At 38.9% G+C, this 19,333-nt stretch overlaps 1 protein-coding gene across 2 annotated transcripts; it reads left to right on the top strand.

Annotated features, from left to right (window-relative positions):
- The first annotated feature begins 1,214 nt into the window (after nt 1-1,214).
- Nucleotides 1,215-14,767, top strand: LOC117446315 (eukaryotic translation initiation factor 4E type 3-like). 2 transcript variants are annotated; one of them, XM_034082474.2, is made up of 8 exons: nt 1,215-1,602; nt 5,663-5,735; nt 7,812-7,906; nt 10,360-10,420; nt 10,499-10,565; nt 10,650-10,805; nt 13,097-13,149; nt 13,390-14,767. In XM_034082474.2, exons 1-7 carry the CDS (start codon nt 1,415-1,417, stop codon nt 13,141-13,143), a joined length of 687 nt encoding a protein of 228 aa, XP_033938365.1. In that variant the 5' UTR covers nt 1,215-1,414; the 3' UTR covers nt 13,144-13,149; nt 13,390-14,767. The 2 variants fall into 2 exon arrangements, with proteins under 2 accessions (XP_033938365.1, XP_033938364.1); XM_034082473.2 differs by having other exon boundaries at nt 1,221-1,602; nt 13,097-14,767.
- The last annotated feature ends 4,566 nt before the right edge of the window (nt 14,768-19,333 follow it).

A 19,333-nucleotide genomic window follows, 5' to 3' on the forward strand; every position in this document is an offset into this window, starting at 1 on the left:
GATTCAAATATATGTGTTTGTGGTTGAGGTAGCACACCATTACTCCAAAGTAACACATATTATAAAGTAAAGCATTTGAAAAGGTGCATTTACACCATGTCACAGAATCTAATGACAACCCAGACTACATAAAACAAAATCCAGTTTAGCGTTGCACTCTTCAGTTACACAGTTTAAAGTAATGCGTGCATGTCTTCCTTGTTGAAGACTATACTGTGTGACTTGAGTGCTTCAGCCGGACGTCGAGACAGTGTTCCTCCTGGCCACGACACTCATGACAATAGAAGCTGTTTCACACTGAAAGAAAGTCTGGGGGTAATGTTCAGTATTGAAATAACATCACAAAATGGTGTGAAATGAAGGCTTTATTTAAGAATAAAGTTCAATGACAGTATAATAGCATGTCAACAAAGTATAACAGATTTTAAGGCTGAAATTTGAGGCAAATGTTGATATTTAGGAAGCCACTTCTTGGGGAGAGTATACAGGGTTCTGGTCTGGGCTTTTGTACGATATATATATTTCTTTTTTTAACCAGGAAGTCCCCAGAGATTAAAATGTATGTGGTTGAGGTAGCACACCATTACTCCAAAGTAACACATATTATAAAGTAATGCATTTGAAAAGGTGCATTTACACCATGTCACAGAATCTAATGACAACACAATACAAAATCCAGTTTAGGGTTGCACTCTTCAGTTACACAGTAATGCGTGGCATTGCAAGTGTGGTAACCTCAATGAGTGACAGTAACCTACATTGTAAAGCCACAGTTGCAAACATAAAAAAAAAACGTTTCCCCCTTCATCGTCACTTCCATACACCGATCTTTTTAATGACAGCTGTTTATAAGCTATTTCCTTTCTTGGAATCAAATAAATGTGTATTTCTTACACTGCAATGTTGCTTTCATTCTTGTATTTTATACCTGACTTGTTCTATTTTAGCTTGCTTTATTTTCATTTAATTTTCTCTGCCTTGTAATGACTGGTTTTAAAATGTATTTAAAAGTAATTGTCTTTCTGTGACACTATATCGAAATGCTTTTAATGTTTATTTGATTTTTTTGGTAAAGCACTTCGAATTGACTTGTGTTGAAATGTGCTATATAAATACCATGATAAATACATTTGCTTTGCCCATATTTACCATCTCTTCTGTTGTAGGTGTTGTGCTTCATGTCAGAATCCAGAAACACACACAGAGTGAGACATCGCTTTATTTGTTCCTGCTCTCTGGATTGGACCAACTGCGTGGTTTCTGCCCAGTGACGCACAGACGTCACCAGTCGGCAGGCGGAAAAGCGGTGGGGTGTCTGCTCGGTATCTACAGCTAACGCCAAACCGGGTGATTTTAGTAAACACATTCACACAGGAGCTTTTAAATAAAGTGATATATCCTTTAACCGGCTGTAATGGCGGTTCCAGCGGGGCAGACAGACTTACAGAAGGACAGAGGCGTACTGAGCGACCCTCAGACAGTCCCCCCTGAAAACAACATTGACATCGACGAGAAAGAGTTGGAAAACATCACAAAGAAACACCGAGAAGACGACGCGACGACTCTGCCTCTGCACTCACCTTGGACGTTTTGGCTGGACAGGTAATATACCGCCCCTCTTCCGTGTTGCATGTGAGTTTGTAACCCGGGGAAGAGCAGGAATGATGGAGGAGAAACAAGAATCAAGGCCACAGCTTTCCGCAGGCCTGCAGAGCGAATGTAGCGCGAGACTGTTCCATGACCTTCTTCTGTTACAAAGTTACCGTTTCATCCACGGTTATGAATCCTACGTGTGTTTAACTTGGTGTCTATTGGTATTAATCGTTCAATTCAGGAGAGTTTCTCCTATGTCTCCCAGCAGGGGAGCCTGGCAGGGTAATGGTCTAAAAGTAGGTCAGTAATAGGATACAGTCTTTCCAGATTCCACATGGTGTAAATTAACTAAGTACATTTACTCAAGTAGGCTACTGTACTTAAGTAACATTTTGAGGTTCTTGTAATTCAAATCTACATGTTCTGCTTTTTGTAATTATACCCCACTGCAATTCAGAGGTAAATAGTGTACTCCAATACATTTATTTAATACATTTAATTTCTTTGCATATAAAGAATGATTGTTGTATATATTAGAAGCTTTTAATCCAGAATTGATAGATGTTACCATGAGCCACATACAGTACACTGTAAAAATAAACTGTAAAAAACGAACTTTCAAAAGGGCACATTGCTGTCCAGAGGGCAAAACGGGCAGGTGCTCAAGCACTACCTAGACTCTGTGTGCACGTCCCTGATAAAGATTACTGATAAACACTATGATCAACACTTAACAAATACTTTAGATACACCTGGATTAAGCCCCAATTAGTGGACATTAGTTACACCTGTACCATTTTGATAAACATATGAATGCATCAATACTTATAATCAAAACATACAATATCATTCCGAAGTCTGCCAGCCTGCATAATTAGTACTTTTACTTTTGGTACTTTAAGTATATTGAAATGCCATGATTTTGTAACCGTTGTTCCATGTTTCCGAGCAGGGGAGCCTGGCAGGGTAATGGTCTAAAAAGTAGCTCAGTGAAAGGATACAGGCTTCACCTAAATTAAGCTGTTATATACTAGCCTTATTACAAAGACTTCTCAAAATAAGAGTCAATAAGAGTTCAAAGTGTCTCTATTTGTCTTCCCTTCTCTTCTATGAGATCATGAGATTATTTATTGTTTGACTTTCTGCCTTGGAGCAAAGGTTTCCAGAGTTTGTATCCCACCATGTCATCTTCCTTGTGTTTATTTAATGTGTTGACCCAAAAATGAGTGAAGTATTAAAGAGGCCCTATTATGCTCTTTGGAGTGTCCCCTTTCCTGTAGTGTGCTAGTTTGTGTGCATGTAAATGGAGTGCAAAGGCTAACATCCCAAAGTTCATAAGCAACACTTTATCGTACAGTATTCAATATGTCGACTCAGTCTGGTTCCAACCTCCAAAACGTGACATGTTTCTGCTGACCTCTATTTCTATGATTTCAAATGATTGGTCCAACAAAAAGAAGACTTTTAAAGAACTCGCATTAGGGCTCTCAAAATATATATAAATTAGCATTTTCTTGCTATTTTAACAACTACACCATTAAAATAGGATAACACCTTTTGTCCATTCACACTGGAAAGTGTCTTTTAACACACGTAACACATGCTGCCAACAATCAACACTCAAGCACAACACTATACAAATAAAACATCTGTAACTAAAATAATGTAGCCTACTATGTAATTAAGTACATTCCTAGGTGTAGCCGAACCCTTTCACGCATGAATTAGGAAAGCCTCCGTCAGGATTTGTTTACCAAGTGTTTTTATTTCCCATGGGGCATGAAAAACAAGGTTTTAACTTTAGTTTCTTTTTATCTAGTTTTTTTAAATGTACTCAGGTGAACAGTATGCGTTAAAGTTTGAACTGAAGACGTGTACATTTGGAAAAAATTATAAATAAAGATGTGCAAACTTAAAATTACATTATAATAACATAAGTATATTGATTGACGGCCCAAACAGATATTGCAAATGAAGTATTTTCAAGAAGAACAGTAGCAGCAACGGTATGAAATATGAATTGTAGTTGAAATATAGCTAGTGATGCATGACGTGCACTTTAGTGGACAGGTGGTTAATCATGATTTCCTGCAAACATAAAATCAATACTTTGACAATTTATGAATTAAGTTGTGCTAGCCAATCAAACCGCGTGTAAGCAGGGAGAACCAGACCGCAGTTCATTTCCTCATATTCCAAACGAGAAATTACGGTAGCAAATTACCCGGTTCTTTACGACCAGAACTATTAACGGGATACAAACCGGAGGAACCAGGCATGGAGGGAGGAGGCAGAGACAGTGGGTGAAACTGGTAGCTTTTCGCCTGTTTGGGGAGTTTATATATATATATATATATATATATATATATATTAGGGCTGTCAAACGATTACAATTTTTAATCAGATTAATCACAGTTTATAAATGAATTAATCATGATTAATCACCATTCGAACTATGTCCAAAATATGCCATTTCTTTATGTATATTGTTGGGAATGGAAAGATAAATGAAAGAAGGCGGATATATCCATTTAACATACAGTATCTATGTTTATTATAACATTTTTCTGCGTGTCAAAATGAAAGACAACCCACACACCTATCAATCATCAAACCGTGGGGTCTTGTGTTGATTTCTATCAACGGGGGAGTACTTCAGGAAAGTCGACAGGGGGGGGGGGGGGGCGCTAGTGGAGTACTTCGTGACCACAGAGTGTGAACGTTGTGATCAGCTGTTTTAGCGCAGTTCTCCAGTGAAGGGGGGAGTCTCCCTCCGCAGCCGGTTGGCGTAGTTTTGGCACAGTTCCGTTGTACAGACCGACGTTAACAGCAGCCTGTCTGTGCACACGGAGACCGACTCTGTCGTCCGGTGATCGAACCGCCTTCTGGAAAAGCTTCACAAGTACGTCGGTACGCAAATGCGCTTTGTGACACAAGTGACGGTACGCATTTCAGATTACGCACATACCCTGCGTACCAGTTATGTGCACCCCTGTACCAGAGCCATATTATTACTATGATATGGCTCTGCCCTGAACTACAGCAAGAGTATTCTCCGTCGGGACTTCCTGCAACAACACCACGCCGTTATCAAAGATGTTCTATTGAGAAGACGATCACTACGTGACAAAAGTTTTCAAAACCGTGGCGACTGAAATCAATCTGACTAACTGCTGTCTGTGCAATTTACTCCGCGAGTTGGCAGACTTTATTTTGCTTACTTTAACATCATTTTTCATGGTGGGGCTAAGCCATTTCTTGGTATGGGTGTAGCCTACCCCAGCCATACCCTGGCGCTGCCACTGGTGGCACGTATGGGGCGGGCCATTCTGCACATGCGTTAAATGCGTTAAATATTTTAACGCAATTAATTCAAAAAATTAATTGCCGCCGTTAACGCGATAATTTTGACAGCACTAATATATTTATATATTGCTCGCATAAAATCCCCGGGGTTTTTTGCTTTGTATGTCGGGGGCGGGAGATTCATGTGATTGGTTGTTGGTCGCATTGCTCGCAAAAAATCCCCAAGCTGTCAGACACGCCCAGCTGCAAGATTTTCAAGATTTTTGAAAAGCTGCTGTGTGGACAAAGGAGAAGTGCTCACTATCACAGATCTTTTCAGATTTTTGAACAATATTTGAGAGAAATGGTTATTTTGTGTTTATAGAAAATGTTTTAGATCTTTGAGTTCATCTCATGAAAAATCAGAGCAAAAACAAAAGTGTTGCGTTTATATTTTTGTTTAGATTAATTTATTTCAAATGTGAAATTGTACCAATATACTCACGGACCACTAGGGGGCGGTCACGGACCACCAGACCACACTTTGAGAAGCACTGCTATAGAGGCATGTGAAGATACTCCATGGAGATGATCACTAAAACTAAACTGAACTCTCTGTTTTAAAGTTGACACGCATAGATACAATCATCTGACAAACACACATAAGGCAAAAAGTAAACATGAACCCTGAGCCTGCTTTTTGTGTTATCAGCTGGTTCCTTTTTCCTTGATACATCAGTGAATCCTCACCATGGTCTCAAACAGTTTCCACTTGTTCTCTCAGGTCATTACCGGGGGCGACGGCTGCTCAGTGTGAATCCAATCTGAAGAAGATCTACACCGTGCAAACCGTTCAGGTGAGACCTGGCCCGCAGTGAAAAGAGCCGAGTCATCCTCCGAGGAAAGAGGTTGTGCACCACGACTCGGCTATCACATTAGCTTGAGGAGAAAGCTTCATTGATGGACGGGAAGTACGGTCCACTCGCACTTTAAGTGTTAGGAGAAACGACAACATTTCTCATCTTGAAACTTGAACACGTAGTGAAAGGTTTATTGACGTCATAAAACATACCAATATATCAGCTTTCTAATTGAAATCCCCCCCCCGAACTATTTTTAGGTTGTAAATCCTGTTTGACATATCATCATCTGTCAATTCAGATGCCTTTGATTTGTGGCTCTTCTCATACTACCTTTTGTTGTGGTGCTTTGATGGCTTGTATGTTGTTGAGGGGAAGTCGGTGCTTTATTTATTTTGTATTGGGACGTTCAGCATGTGCAGTGTTGTAAAACTAAATATAGCAGCTCTAAGCAAGCAGTCCAAAAAAAGAAACCAGGGACTAAATAATAATAATAATTGTGTGGGTTTTAGCATTCATTTCTCCACTAAACAAAAAAGTATTGGTACCAGTTGACTTACTATATATTCTTCAGGTTTAACATAACAACCTTGTTTATTTGGGAATGTATCCCACAATGCCATGGGGTCAAATATATGAATCTAATGTAATAACAATATCCAATTTCAGATTTGGCCCGAATTGTTACACATTGAAACAAACGGCAGCGCCACTAGATGGCAGAAGGGTTCTCTACAATAACACATTCAGTTTCCTCCAGTCTCCTGGTTCAATCCCTTTACCCTGTTGTCAACACGTCCAAGTGTCCTTGGGAAAGGAACAAGGAACCACAAATATTTCAGATTTCTTGGCCAGCAGTGTGTGACTGTTAGTCTCTCTGAGCAGCTGACACCTTGTATGGCAGCTTTAGCCTCTGTGTGAATGTGTGTGAATGCTGACTTGTATATGTAAAAGCACTTTGAGTGGAAAAGCACTATATAAAATACAGTCCATTTACAACAAAGAACAACATATCTAGTTTCCCCACCTGCAAAAAGCCGAAAAACCCTATCTTCACTTTTTCTTTCAACAGTTTTTTCGTTGATATTTTAACGGGAAAAGGCAAAATGTTGCAGAACCGAACATTACAGAGGAAGGATTTCCAGTTCTGTCATTTCTTTGACATCTTCCGTCATCTGTGACTCCTCCTACGGTAGCCATGGTTTCTCAAAGTGCTGCAAGTAGCTCAAGACGATATGTGTATATATGAATATAAATGTGTGTGTGAGACATGAAAGTTAAAACACAAACCCTTCTTACAGGTCTTCTCCTGAAAGCTGTGATAGTCCAGTATGTTATGGTAATAGTGAAGCATAGCATAACAAAAACCTGGAAGTTACACTATCAACTAAAGCCTGTTTGATTTGATGTGTGAAAGAAAGCACATCTTGTGAGATGCTTAGCCTCTTAGCATGGGGGCGATCCTGGATTGGCTCGTCCTGACACCTGTACATAGTATTCCTCTACCGCAGGGGTGTCCAAACTACGGCCATTTTGAATCGGCCCTCAGCCAATTCAGAAAGTATAATGCTCCACAAATTAAACTTGTGCTTGTATTATATTGTACTTTGTAAATATATACGTACAAATATATTACACAGTATTCATGTGTTAGTAAGCGCAGTTTTTTTAAAGTTGAAAACATTTTCTAACACATTTTTAAGTTGAAAAGAAAAAAGCCCAATAACTTATTTACAAGCTTGAAAAATACCCTTCATATTTCCACTTATCATAGATATCTGAGGCTTCTGTTTTAACGAATAAGCTGCTAACACAATAAAACCCTCTGTGAGCCTTTTCTTAAAGCATTAAGAATATTTTACCCACATTTGATGGATTTTGCTAACTTATACCTGAACTTATGAGGCAATATTCCTCACCTCCAGTGAGCGGCCCAGCCCTTCGTATATGTTTCTGTATGTGGCCCTCAGTGAAAAAGGTTTGGACACCCTGCTCTACTGTTACACCAACAACTTATCTGTGAGCTTTAAGAAAGGAAAACAGATCTCTTCTCTCATGTTTTTCTCCCTGCAGTTGTTCTGGAGCGTGTACAACAACATCCCTCCAGCCACGGCGCTGCCTCTGAGGTGCAGCTATCACTTAATGCGTGGAGAGCGGAGGCCTCTGTGGTGCGTCTGTTATCACTGTCAATATTAGAGTCTATTCCCTAACAGCAGCAGGGGCACAGGGCAGAGTCCACGCTCAGGCGCTCGCGTCATGTCATCCTTTCCCTTCAGTTACACACAGTGGTGGAAAGTAACAAAGTACCTTTACTCAAGACCTGTCCTTAAGTACAATGTTATGCTACTTTGTCATTTTACTCCACTACAATTTTGAGGTAAATGGTGTACTTTTAATCCACTACATGTATTTAATACATTCAGTTATTTTACAGATTTGGATTAATGATGTGAAATATAATCAACTTCAGTTCCACCTGGAGTAAATCCACCAGCTACCCTGCAGTCTACAAAGCCATTCAGACTAGCTGCACCTTCACCAGCTTTGAGAACACTTTAAAGATCAATCATGAAACATATCATATATATTATTCTGAAATGGACCAATCTGCACAACGACTACTTTTACTGTCTTTAACTATATTTTGATGATAATACTTTTCTACTTTTACTTGAGTAACATTTTTAATGCAGGACTTTTACTGTAACTGAGTATTCCTACACTCTGGTACGTTTACTCAAGTACAAGATCTGAGTACTTCTACTTTTAGCCAAGTACAATATTTGAGAACTTCTATTTACTCAAGTACAAGATCTGAGTACTTCTACTTTTACTCAAGTACAAGATCTGAGTACTTCTACTTTTACTCAAGTACAAGATCTGAGTACTTCTACTTTTACTCAAGTACAAGTTCTAAGTACTTCTACTTTTACCCAAGTACAAGATCTGAGTACTTCTACTTTTACTCAAGTACAAGATCTGAGTACTTCTACTTTTACTCAAGTACAAGATCTGAGTACTTCTACTTTTACTCAAGTACAAGACCTGAGTACTTCTACTTTTACCCAAGTACAAGATCTGAGTAGGCCTACTTCTACTTTTACTCAAGCACAAGATCTGAGTACTTCTTCTTTTACTCAAGTACAAGCTCGGAGTACTTATACTTTTACTCAAGTACAAGCTCTGAGTACTTCTACTTTTACTCAAGTACAAGATCTGAGTACTTCTACTTTTACTCAAGTACAAGATCTGAGTACTTCTACTTTTACTCAAGTACAAGATCTGAGTACTTCTACTTTTACTCAAGTACAAGACCTGAGTACTTCTACTTTTACCCAAGTACAAGATCTGAGTAGGCCTACTTCTACTTTTACTCAAGCACAAGATCTGAGTACTTCTTCTTTTACTCAAGTACAAGCTCGGAGTACTTATACTTTTACCAAAGTACAAGCTCTGAGTACTTCTACTTTTACTCAAGTACAAGATCTGAGTACTTCTACTTTTACTCAAGTACAAGATCTGAGTACTTCTACTTTTACTCAAGTACAAGATCTGAGTACTTCTACTTTTACCAAAGTACAAGCTCTGAGTACTTGTACTCAAGTACAAGATCTGAGTACTTCTACTTTTACCCAAGTACAAGATCTGAGTACTTCTACTTTTACCCAAGTACAAGATCTGAGTACTTCTACTTTTACTCAAGTACAAACTCGGAGTACTTCTACTTTTACTCAAGTACAAGCTCTGAGTACTTCTACTTTTACCAAAGTACAAGATCTGAGTACTTCTACTTTTACCCAAGTACAAGCTCTGAGTACTTGTACTTAAGTACAATATCTGAGTACTTCTACTTTTACTCAAGCACAAACTCTGAGTACTTCTACTTTTACTCAAGTACAATATCTGAGTACTTCTACTTTTACTCAAGCACAAGATCTGAGTACTTCTACTTTTACCCAAGTACAATCTCTGAGTACTTCTACTTTTACTCAAGTACAAGCTCTGAGTACTTTTACTTTTACCCAAGTACAAGATCTGAGTACTTCTACTTTTATTCAAGTACAAGTTCTGAGTACTTCTACTTTTACCCAAGTACAAGATCTGAGTACTTCTACTTTTACTCAAGTACAAGATCTGAGTGCTTCTACTTTTACTCAAGTACAAGATCTGAGTACTTCTACTTTTACCCAAGTACAAGCTCTGAGTACTTTTACTCAAGTACAAGCTCTGAGTACTTCTACTTTTACTCAAGTACAAGCTCTGAGTACTTCTACTTTTACTCAAGTACAAGCTCCGAGTACTTCTCCCACCTCTGGATTTAAACATATAATGAAAAATATAAACACAACACCCACTGAAATATAAAGGGATTTGAAGTATATTTGAAGTATGACATTAAGGATTACATTGTTATATTTTGTAATCATTACATGTGTATTAGTCTGATTATTAATCTCGTTCTTTTTGATCGTCAGACAGTTAGACATGTTAAATAGTCAATATTAGAGCTTCAAGTTACATTAAACGGGATGTTTCTGCTTCTGCCCTTCTTGAAATGAAATAACTTTAGAATAAAGTGAAACATGTATTAATGTAGTGTTTCTGTTGTTGATGCCAACAGGGAAGAAGAGAGCAACGCCAAGGGAGGAGTGTGGAAGATGAAAGTGCCGAAGGAGAGCACAGTAGGTGTCTTTGTTCGTCATCACATCATATCAATGGCTGCATTCTGAATAAACATTCTGCTTCCTGTCTTGCTCCAGTCTGCGGTTTGGAAGGAGTTGCTACTGGCTACCATCGGGGAGCAGTTTGCAGATTACTGTGCCTCAGGTGAGCCCCTTCGTCAGAATGAAAACACGAGTGCTTCCCCCCAGCGATGGCTTTGATGAGTATGCATCTGTTTCTATCCCCCAGACGACGAGGTCGTCGGCGTCAGTGTTAGCGTTCGGGACCGGGAAGATATTGTACAGATCTGGAATAGCGACGCATCTCTTGCTGACGAAGCAAATATCTTGGGGAAAGTCTATGAGCTCCTCCCGTACATTCCTTTTAAAGCTGTTTTTTATAAGCGTAAGTATTCCCCTTTTCCCTCTTGCATGTAACGCAGCGTTTAGATTTAGCAACGGAGCTTGACACTTTAAAATGGCTCTTGTCAGAAACGAACATCAGTCGAGTCGGACTGCAGAACATTTTTTTAACGGTGCTCTGGAATGAATTATGCACGTTTGCAGGAGATTCTTATTAGAGCCCGCCAGAGGATGATTTAAGGAGCGAACATGGCTGTAGGCTAACAGGAATGTATTGATGTATGCGTTCATACCTGCTCCACATAGCATATGCACATCGTCCTGTCGCTACATGTCAAATACCTAATCCCAAATGTATAATGAGCGGTACAGTTATTAGAATCAACTGGTACACAAGCAGAGCATGTTATTTAAGACCATAATACTAGTCTTTTAAACTATGAATGTGCTGAGAGGCAAGTGGAAAAGAAAGTCTGGTTACCCTCTCCTGTCTTTAAAGAAGTTTAGTTTAGTTCAGGGGTGTCAAACTCAATTTCATCACGGGCCACATTAGCATTATGGTTGCACTCAAAGGGCCGGTTGTAACTTTAAGACTATATAAAAATACATATATCATATATATAAAATAATGTATTATATTACATCATTGCCTCTGCATTGGATTATCATCGGATAGGGGAATAACTTCATAATTAACTACGTCTGAAAGCAGAAGTCTAGGGCAAATAATTGCAAGTCTCTTCAGTGAGAATGTCCCACAATGATTTAAAAAGAAAAGCCAAATTCTGGAGAAAAAAGAAATAGAAGTGACATTTTGAAATAAAAATCTAATTCTGAGAAAAAGGAATTCTATGAAAAAATGCATATTTTTGAAGAAAAAAAGGCAAATTCTGAGAAAAAAGTCATATTTGAGATGCATTGTGGGACATGTAGTTTATGGGCAACATGCTTCTGTAGCATGTAACCGTATAATAAACATATTATATTCTTTGCAAGCTCTTGTGGGGCCACATAAAATGAAGTCGCGGGCCGAATGTGGCCCCCGGGCCTTGAGTTTGACACCCCTGCTTTAGTTTATTTATTTATTTCCGAGCGTGAAAAACCAAAGAAAATACAAAAGATGATACAGACATGATACAGCACTATACAAATGAATGCAATAACAAAACGAAATATTTAATTAATAATTGAATAATCTGTAGTATCATTGTCTGATAACAATAAACAACAACACTTTAGATAATTACACGTCCGAAAAGGGGTCGGAAGGAGTTTACACTTATTTAATCCGACCTTCTGCCTTTTTTTTTTTTACATCTTAATATATGTTAACATACAATATCAATGTATACTTTAACCTTGAATAATTTATATAATAATTCATATAATATATACAGGCAATCCCTACTATGCTTTTTGGGGTGCTATATAGTGCATGTAAATGGTCTGCAAAGGCTAAAATCCCAAAGTTCCTTATTTTTTGATGAGAAAAAAACAACTCGAGATTATCTTAAAGCTCCTTCACTGTTTTTATGTTCAACAGTAAAACAGGTGGGACGAAAAGCGTTTGGTGTAATTCTCTCTTTGACCACAAGAGGACCCAATATTCTTAATCGTTTTCAGAAACGTACATGTTACTATACATTTGATTTTTGCAAACACACAATATGCAATGTATTTTATATTTAGACTGTATGGAGTATTTAAAACTTAGAAGTGTTTGACAAAAAGGAAATCACCTGAAAAAAGTAGCTGAAGGAAGAAGAGAGATTATCCTGGTAAAGCTTTTTAGTTCACCCCTTCTTAGTCGTACTGTAAACACAGAAAACAATTCAGATTACACTTGGATCACCAGAATTATAATTTTCTCAGGGCTAACTTAATATTACTTTAAAAAGATGGTCTTCCTTTAAAGACTTGATGTCAGATTCGTCTGTGATGTTTTGCTGTTTTCTGTTCACTCAGTGCACCGAAGTACCCAGTGTTCATCAGTTTGTCGCAGTTACGCTTTCATTAGGGTTCATAAGGTACTATGAGTGCCTGCAGTTTGTCCTTTTACACTCTCTCTCCAAAGCATAACATTGAAAATAAAACAGAAAGATATCTGGATTAAGAGGTTGCTTTTTCTTTGCACAGCATGAAAGAAAGGCGAAATGAATGGGCTGTGATTTTAGTTTTTTTAAGCAGAGGTCGAGTTCGATAATTTGCACGGCCCCTTTGTAAACATTGAAATGGCCCTTGAGAGGACAAAGGTTCCGCACCCCTGCTTTAAACAAAGTCTCCCGCATGTTGAAATACATGTTCATACTCACCGTGAATCCCTTTGACTTTCAGCTCACATGGACCATCATGCCTTTGAAGGAGGACGATCAAGGCATTGAACGAATGTAACGCACTTTTTTTATTTTCACCTGAACTCTGTACCTGCCTTAGGCGCTGTCCACAACCTAATCAAGGGTATCATTTTGCATTCAACATGGAAATAGTTATCGATATATTTTTATAGCTTTCAATGACTGATGCCTTGTTTCATGTTGATGTGGGTCCTAACATCTGAACTCGTTAGAGACTGTTTATCCAGCGTAATAACTTTAGTTCATTCTGATTTCCTCCTGCACGGCATATAGACCTCACGGCTCATCCCCGGTGAAGAGTGGTGCAGGAATGAGGCCTCAAACCAGGACATGGGTCAGCAGTTTACCACGTCCAGTGCCCTTCGTCTCTAAATACACTTTTAGCCACCTTTAGCTTAGCGGTGGTGATGCGCCGCCATGTGATCCTTATGTCTGTGGCTAGGCTAACGTTAGCTTTTTATTTCTGCTGATTGCATTTACGCTTTAAAATTAATTAATGTTATTTCAATATGTGGAGATTATGCTGCTGAAAATAACATGTCCGTATCGTAATCATGTTTGGCGGAAAAAAGCGTATTATTTGCCATTTTACGAGAAATCCCGTTGCTTTTAGACGAGTGCGCCCTTCTGATGCTAACTTCAGTGCTAGCATACACCATCGCTGCACCACTATGGAAGTAGGAGATACATACTTAGTCTTTTTACAATATTTTAAAGTATATTTTTACCAGATGAGCATGGCTCTACATAATGAGTTTTATCTCAGTTCATATCACATTTAGTTAAGTCAACTTAGCCGGTGCCGCAGCACTTTTTACAAATGTAAGTCATTTGTATCTTAATGGTGTTTCGTCGAGTTCGTCCCCATTTGATTGTTTGAAACTTTCATACATCACGTTTAAAACCAGGGTAACTCTTGGAAGTATTGCACATGACTACCTATTCCAATCCCAGTGTCCCTCAGTTACTAAGCCTTCACAGAGGATCAGAACACATCTGATATCGCCCCTGAGGAAACTCAGATTTAGCTAAAGAGCAAAACCCATTCTGAAAGGTGCCTCTTTGAATGTCCTCAGCCACGCCACGTTTGACATTTCTTTCAATACACGTGTTGAAAAGTAGACCCTGCGCTGTCTCCTGAACGGGGTCACGGTGTGTTTAGCCGAAAGAGATACTGCACGTTTTTTAAGCTCAAATAGTGACGCTTGTCTGTACGTGCGGAGAGAAATGCAGCATTGTTGTTCAAGTAACATGAAGTATCCTCATATTTAGCGTTATGTTAAATCTAAAATATGGCACGTTTCAATAGTCATTGAGTCAACTGCTGCTTCAAAGAACCAGAAGAAACACTGACCTCATGTATTTGATCGTGTTCATGTTAAGGAGCATCAAACTTCTTTTCCTATCCGTCCCCTTCACTAACTCTTCTCCTGGTGCAGGTATCCGTTCCCTTCACTAACTCTTCTGCTAGTGCAGGGCATGCGGCAGTGAACTGAATGCTTCTGCTGTCATTGTGTCTCACCACTCTTACTGTGTAGTCCAACTGTAGACGACTGGTCGATGCGTTAGTTACTGGGACAGTATTTCCTTTGTAAACATGATTTTTGCAGTGACATGAGCAAAGTAAATAAAATTGAAATGAAAAACACGATTCATAGTATGCCTGTTTCTTCTTTTAAAGTACTAACAACATGTGGACGTGAGTTAATGTCATATACAGTAAGAGCCTTAAATCACCGCTTATTGCACAAGTGCCACAAAAAAGAGGACGGAAATATTTAACATTTTTACTTTAAGGTCTTTAAAGGACTTAACTATTATGACCCTTTAAAGGTGGGGTAGGTAAGTTTCAGAAACCGGCTCGAGCTACACTTTTTGTTATATTCCATGGAATGCTCTTAACATCCCGATAGCAATGAATATCTGAAGTGCTTTGACAACAAATCCATACAAAAATGTCATCTGTAGAAGCCGTGATACTGTGAAAAGTACAACCAATCGATTGGATGGCCTACCTGCCTGTCAGCCTTCCATCGGGGCACAAACTTATCTCGTGCCCTCATTGGTCATGTGCGCGTTTGTGTGTGTTGGAGGAGGGGCTCTGTGAGGAAGTGGCAGATTTTCTCCGGTTGTGTATTTTCAAATTCTAGCGATCTCGAGCCGGTTTCTCAAACTTACCTACCCCACCTTTAATAGTTAAGAAACTAATCACATGGTAGGCTACAATAAAAAAACACATTTTGACTGAAACTGATTTAATTTTTACTTTAAGGTCTTTAAAGGACTTAACTATTAAGCTTATTTGGGTTTTCCCTTTCCTGTAGTGTTCGTCTGAAATGTAGTACAATAGGGCCACTTTACATTTTGAGATAAAGCCTGATGAGTCACATTAATGTTTAATATTTAAATATTAAATCAGTTTCAGTGTGTTAATTTCTTATGATTGGTCCACTATATTTCTAGACCGTGCCATCGATGAGTGCCAAAAGGTTCTTTTTTAACTATAACATATTGAATACTGATAAATATAAGGATAACATATATTACATAATATTTATTTAAATGTTATGTCCGACAGTGGAGCACAGTTTATTGCATTCATCATTATATTCACATCTATGAGGGAGATACATATGAATATAGAATAATATATGTACCATTTTAGGGGTTGATTCAAAGCAAATAATAAAAAACCCAACAGTTATTTAGTAGAAAAGTAGAATCTCTAAATAAAGCCACAGCACCAATACAATATGTTGACCATTAACCCTCCTGTTGTCTTCGGGTCAAATCTGACCGATTTACAACTTTCGTCAATCATAAGGTTTTAGTTTTACATTCGATTGCATTCAGGCTTCATGTTATCCTTCACAGGAGACATTTGAACATATACAATGCTGATCACCTCTTTCATTGCATTTTGGATGATTTAGTGAACTTTGTACCACCATGGTGTTCCCGGTGTTTACGGAAACTACACAACTATTATTATTATCATTGAAATATGACCGGTAAGTTTCAAATTTGTCCGGTAAAATAAAATCTGCCCGGACATTTGACCGTCGAGAAAAAACACACACACACACACACACACACACACACACACACACACACACACACACACACACACACACACACACACACACACACACACACACACACACACACACACACACACACACACACACACACACACACACACACACACACACACACACACACACACACACACACACACACACACACACACACTAAATGTGTCCCCCCCCTTATGTGCCCAATCCCCCCCATGTGAATCACACATGGCACTCACAAACACACACACAGAACAATTTGACACATTTCCCGCTCTTATGTGCCCCTCCCCCCACATGGATCACACCTGGCTCACGCAATACATGTTCAGTGTCTATTATTTGTATATTTACTGCAGTTTTTCATGTACACCAGTAGTCTAATAAAATAAAATGTGGTGATGATTAATGGTTTTTGTGTTAATGTAATAGCAGTTAAAACAGGACCTCACCAAAGTAAGGGGGGGGGGGGGGGGCGAAGACAATAGGAGGGTTAAACATGTTACAAGAATGTCAGAAATATGCAATGTGAATGTCTTCAGTGAGGAGACATTAAAGTGTCTCTCTCCCCTGTGATTATAAAAGGCACCCACCTCCTCTCTGAGCTCACCGTGCGCACACCGAGCTGCACTTTATCAGACCCTTTAATGGTTAAGAAACCAGAAGCACACTTATCATGGAACCAAATCCGCGGTCAGACATCATACGCGTCCACAGGCCGGCCGTTCAGAAACATTTCTGTAATGTCTGAAGGGGAAAGAGCAGCCGATCCCCGCGCCAGAAAATCCTCTTGATCTTTCGAGAAACGCTCCTGCTGCTCTGTGATCTACTCTGACACCTGACCTTTGTGCGGCATTTCAAACGCAAATCCTACGTCACAAGTTAAGCTTCATTTGCAAGGACACTTGATTCTTGCGAATGTGTTTTATAAAGACAGTTATACTATCATGATGCTGTCAAACCAGAACAATACTTAACATCGAGATATTGTCATAATTTATCACCCACATAATAAATGTGCAAATAGAAAAACGAAATAAGTTTGTGACCTGTATTGGTATTTACTTTTGTAACTGCACAACTTTTCCACTTCAATTCAGCCAATATACATAACATACTGTACTGAGTATATGTTCATGTTCTCATTGAAAGGTTATTTATAATGATATTAACATTTCGAGATGATTTATTGAAAAGTAATTAACTTTAAAAACATGTTTCTGTTGCTATACAATAATGTTTCCTATATAATAATAACTGCAATTTTTTAATTTCATGGTTTTCTGGATATTGCTTTATTGATGTTTTGTGGTTTATTTGACAAATAAAAAAAAAGGTATTCCACACCAACACGTACAACTGCAGAATCAAAGTGTCCTGTCCTTTAAGTCTGTCCTCCTTTCACTCACGTGCTTTATTGGTCATTATGTGCAGCATCCCCCTTTCATTACAGTCTGAATGTTTCGCCCCCAGCAGCAGGGGAAAAACACCGACTGAAAGCCATCCTTCCCCCTTTGGAAATCAAGAGGAGCTCCTATTCAGATGCTTAATTACCTAATTAACAGAAAGCTAATTACTTTGTTGTGTGCACGCGTGTGTGTGGAGAGCCTGTTACGTAACTGATAGTGATCCTCAATTAATTTGTAACGACACTCCATCCAGTCGGGGCTTTAATCCACACAACACACCGACAAACAGGATCATACATTCAGAGCAGACGCACGGGCTGCTGGGCTTGTGGATCTCGTATTGACATGCAGATCGAGACACTGAAGAATTACAAAGATCATGTGTGAGAGTTTTCTCATTAATTACACCAGACAATCATGTTTACAACCTTTTGAAAACTGCAGTAATCCTATAAAGACGGGCTCAGTATACAAATCACAGCAAAACTGCAAATCCTGTTAGCAGTATAATGGGAGTAATGTTATACCATCAGAGATTATATTTCAAGAGGCATGTCAACATGAATTCACTGCGGAGAAAAACACAATAAAACAACGTGAGTTTCAACAAATAGACACATTATGTAAAGACCTGCCACTCAAAGGATAGAGACCTTTGATGAGCCCTAAGGGTGAAAGGAGCCCTCTGATTGGCTCGAAGGTTGAGAGGAGCTCTGTTTAGCCCTCTAAAATGAGCCCTCTGATTGGCCCTCTGAAATTAGCCATTTCATTGACCTAAATAATAGAGCAGTCTGATTGTTCCAAATGGCGAAACAAGCATTCTGATTGGCCGGTTGAAAGACCTCTTTTACTGGTTAGTCTGATTGGCCGGTTGAAAGACCTCTTTTAGACTGGTTGAAACAAGCCCTCTAAGTCTTCTGATTGTTCCGAATGGTGAAACAAGCATTCTGATTGGCCGGTTGAAAGACCTCTTTTAGACTGGTTGAAACAAGCCCTCTGATAAGCCTTCTGATTGGCCCAAAGGGTGAAATGAGCCCTCTCATTGGCCCAAAGGAAAGACCCCTCAGATTGCCCATTGGTTAAAAAGAGCCCTCTTTGGCTGAAACGAGCCATGTCATTCGCCGGTTGGAACGAGCCCTCTGAAACTTGCCCACTCTGAAACGATTCCTCATATTGGTCCAAAGGATGCTAAAAAAAGTTTCAGAGCATTCTTTTTTTAAATTAGAATCTAAATAGCTTTAAACACACATGTTGTTCTACTCTGAAATGTATTAAAACTGTACAATTATGTTCACTTGTCCTGTCAGTTTATTATCTTATCTGTTTTATGTTAAGACTGACACATTCATGTTTGCTGACCTTTTAATGCTCGGGTTTTATTAGTTTGGGGTTTTTGTTGGTGTTTTTAGCTTGTGAATGTTTCGGTATAAGACATGAACTTTCTCCAATTCTAGATGTGTTGGTAACATATTTTGCAAATACGCTCTGTTAAAGGTGGGCTAGGTGATTCACTTCAGAAACACTTGTTATATTCCATGGAATGCTCTTAACATCCCGATAGCAATGAATATCTTAAATGCTTTGACAATAAATACATAAAAAACGTCACCTGTGGAAGCCGTGGCGCTGTAAAAAGCACGACCAATCATCTGAGCCGGCCCGGCTAAAGTAACTGGATGGCCTACCTGCCTGTCAGCCTTCCATCGGGGCACAAATTTATCTCGTGCCCTCATT

Source organism: Pseudochaenichthys georgianus, chromosome 5 (genome assembly GCF_902827115.2).
Source record: "Pseudochaenichthys georgianus chromosome 5, fPseGeo1.2, whole genome shotgun sequence".
Classification (NCBI taxonomy): domain Eukaryota; kingdom Metazoa; phylum Chordata; class Actinopteri; order Perciformes; family Channichthyidae; genus Pseudochaenichthys; species Pseudochaenichthys georgianus.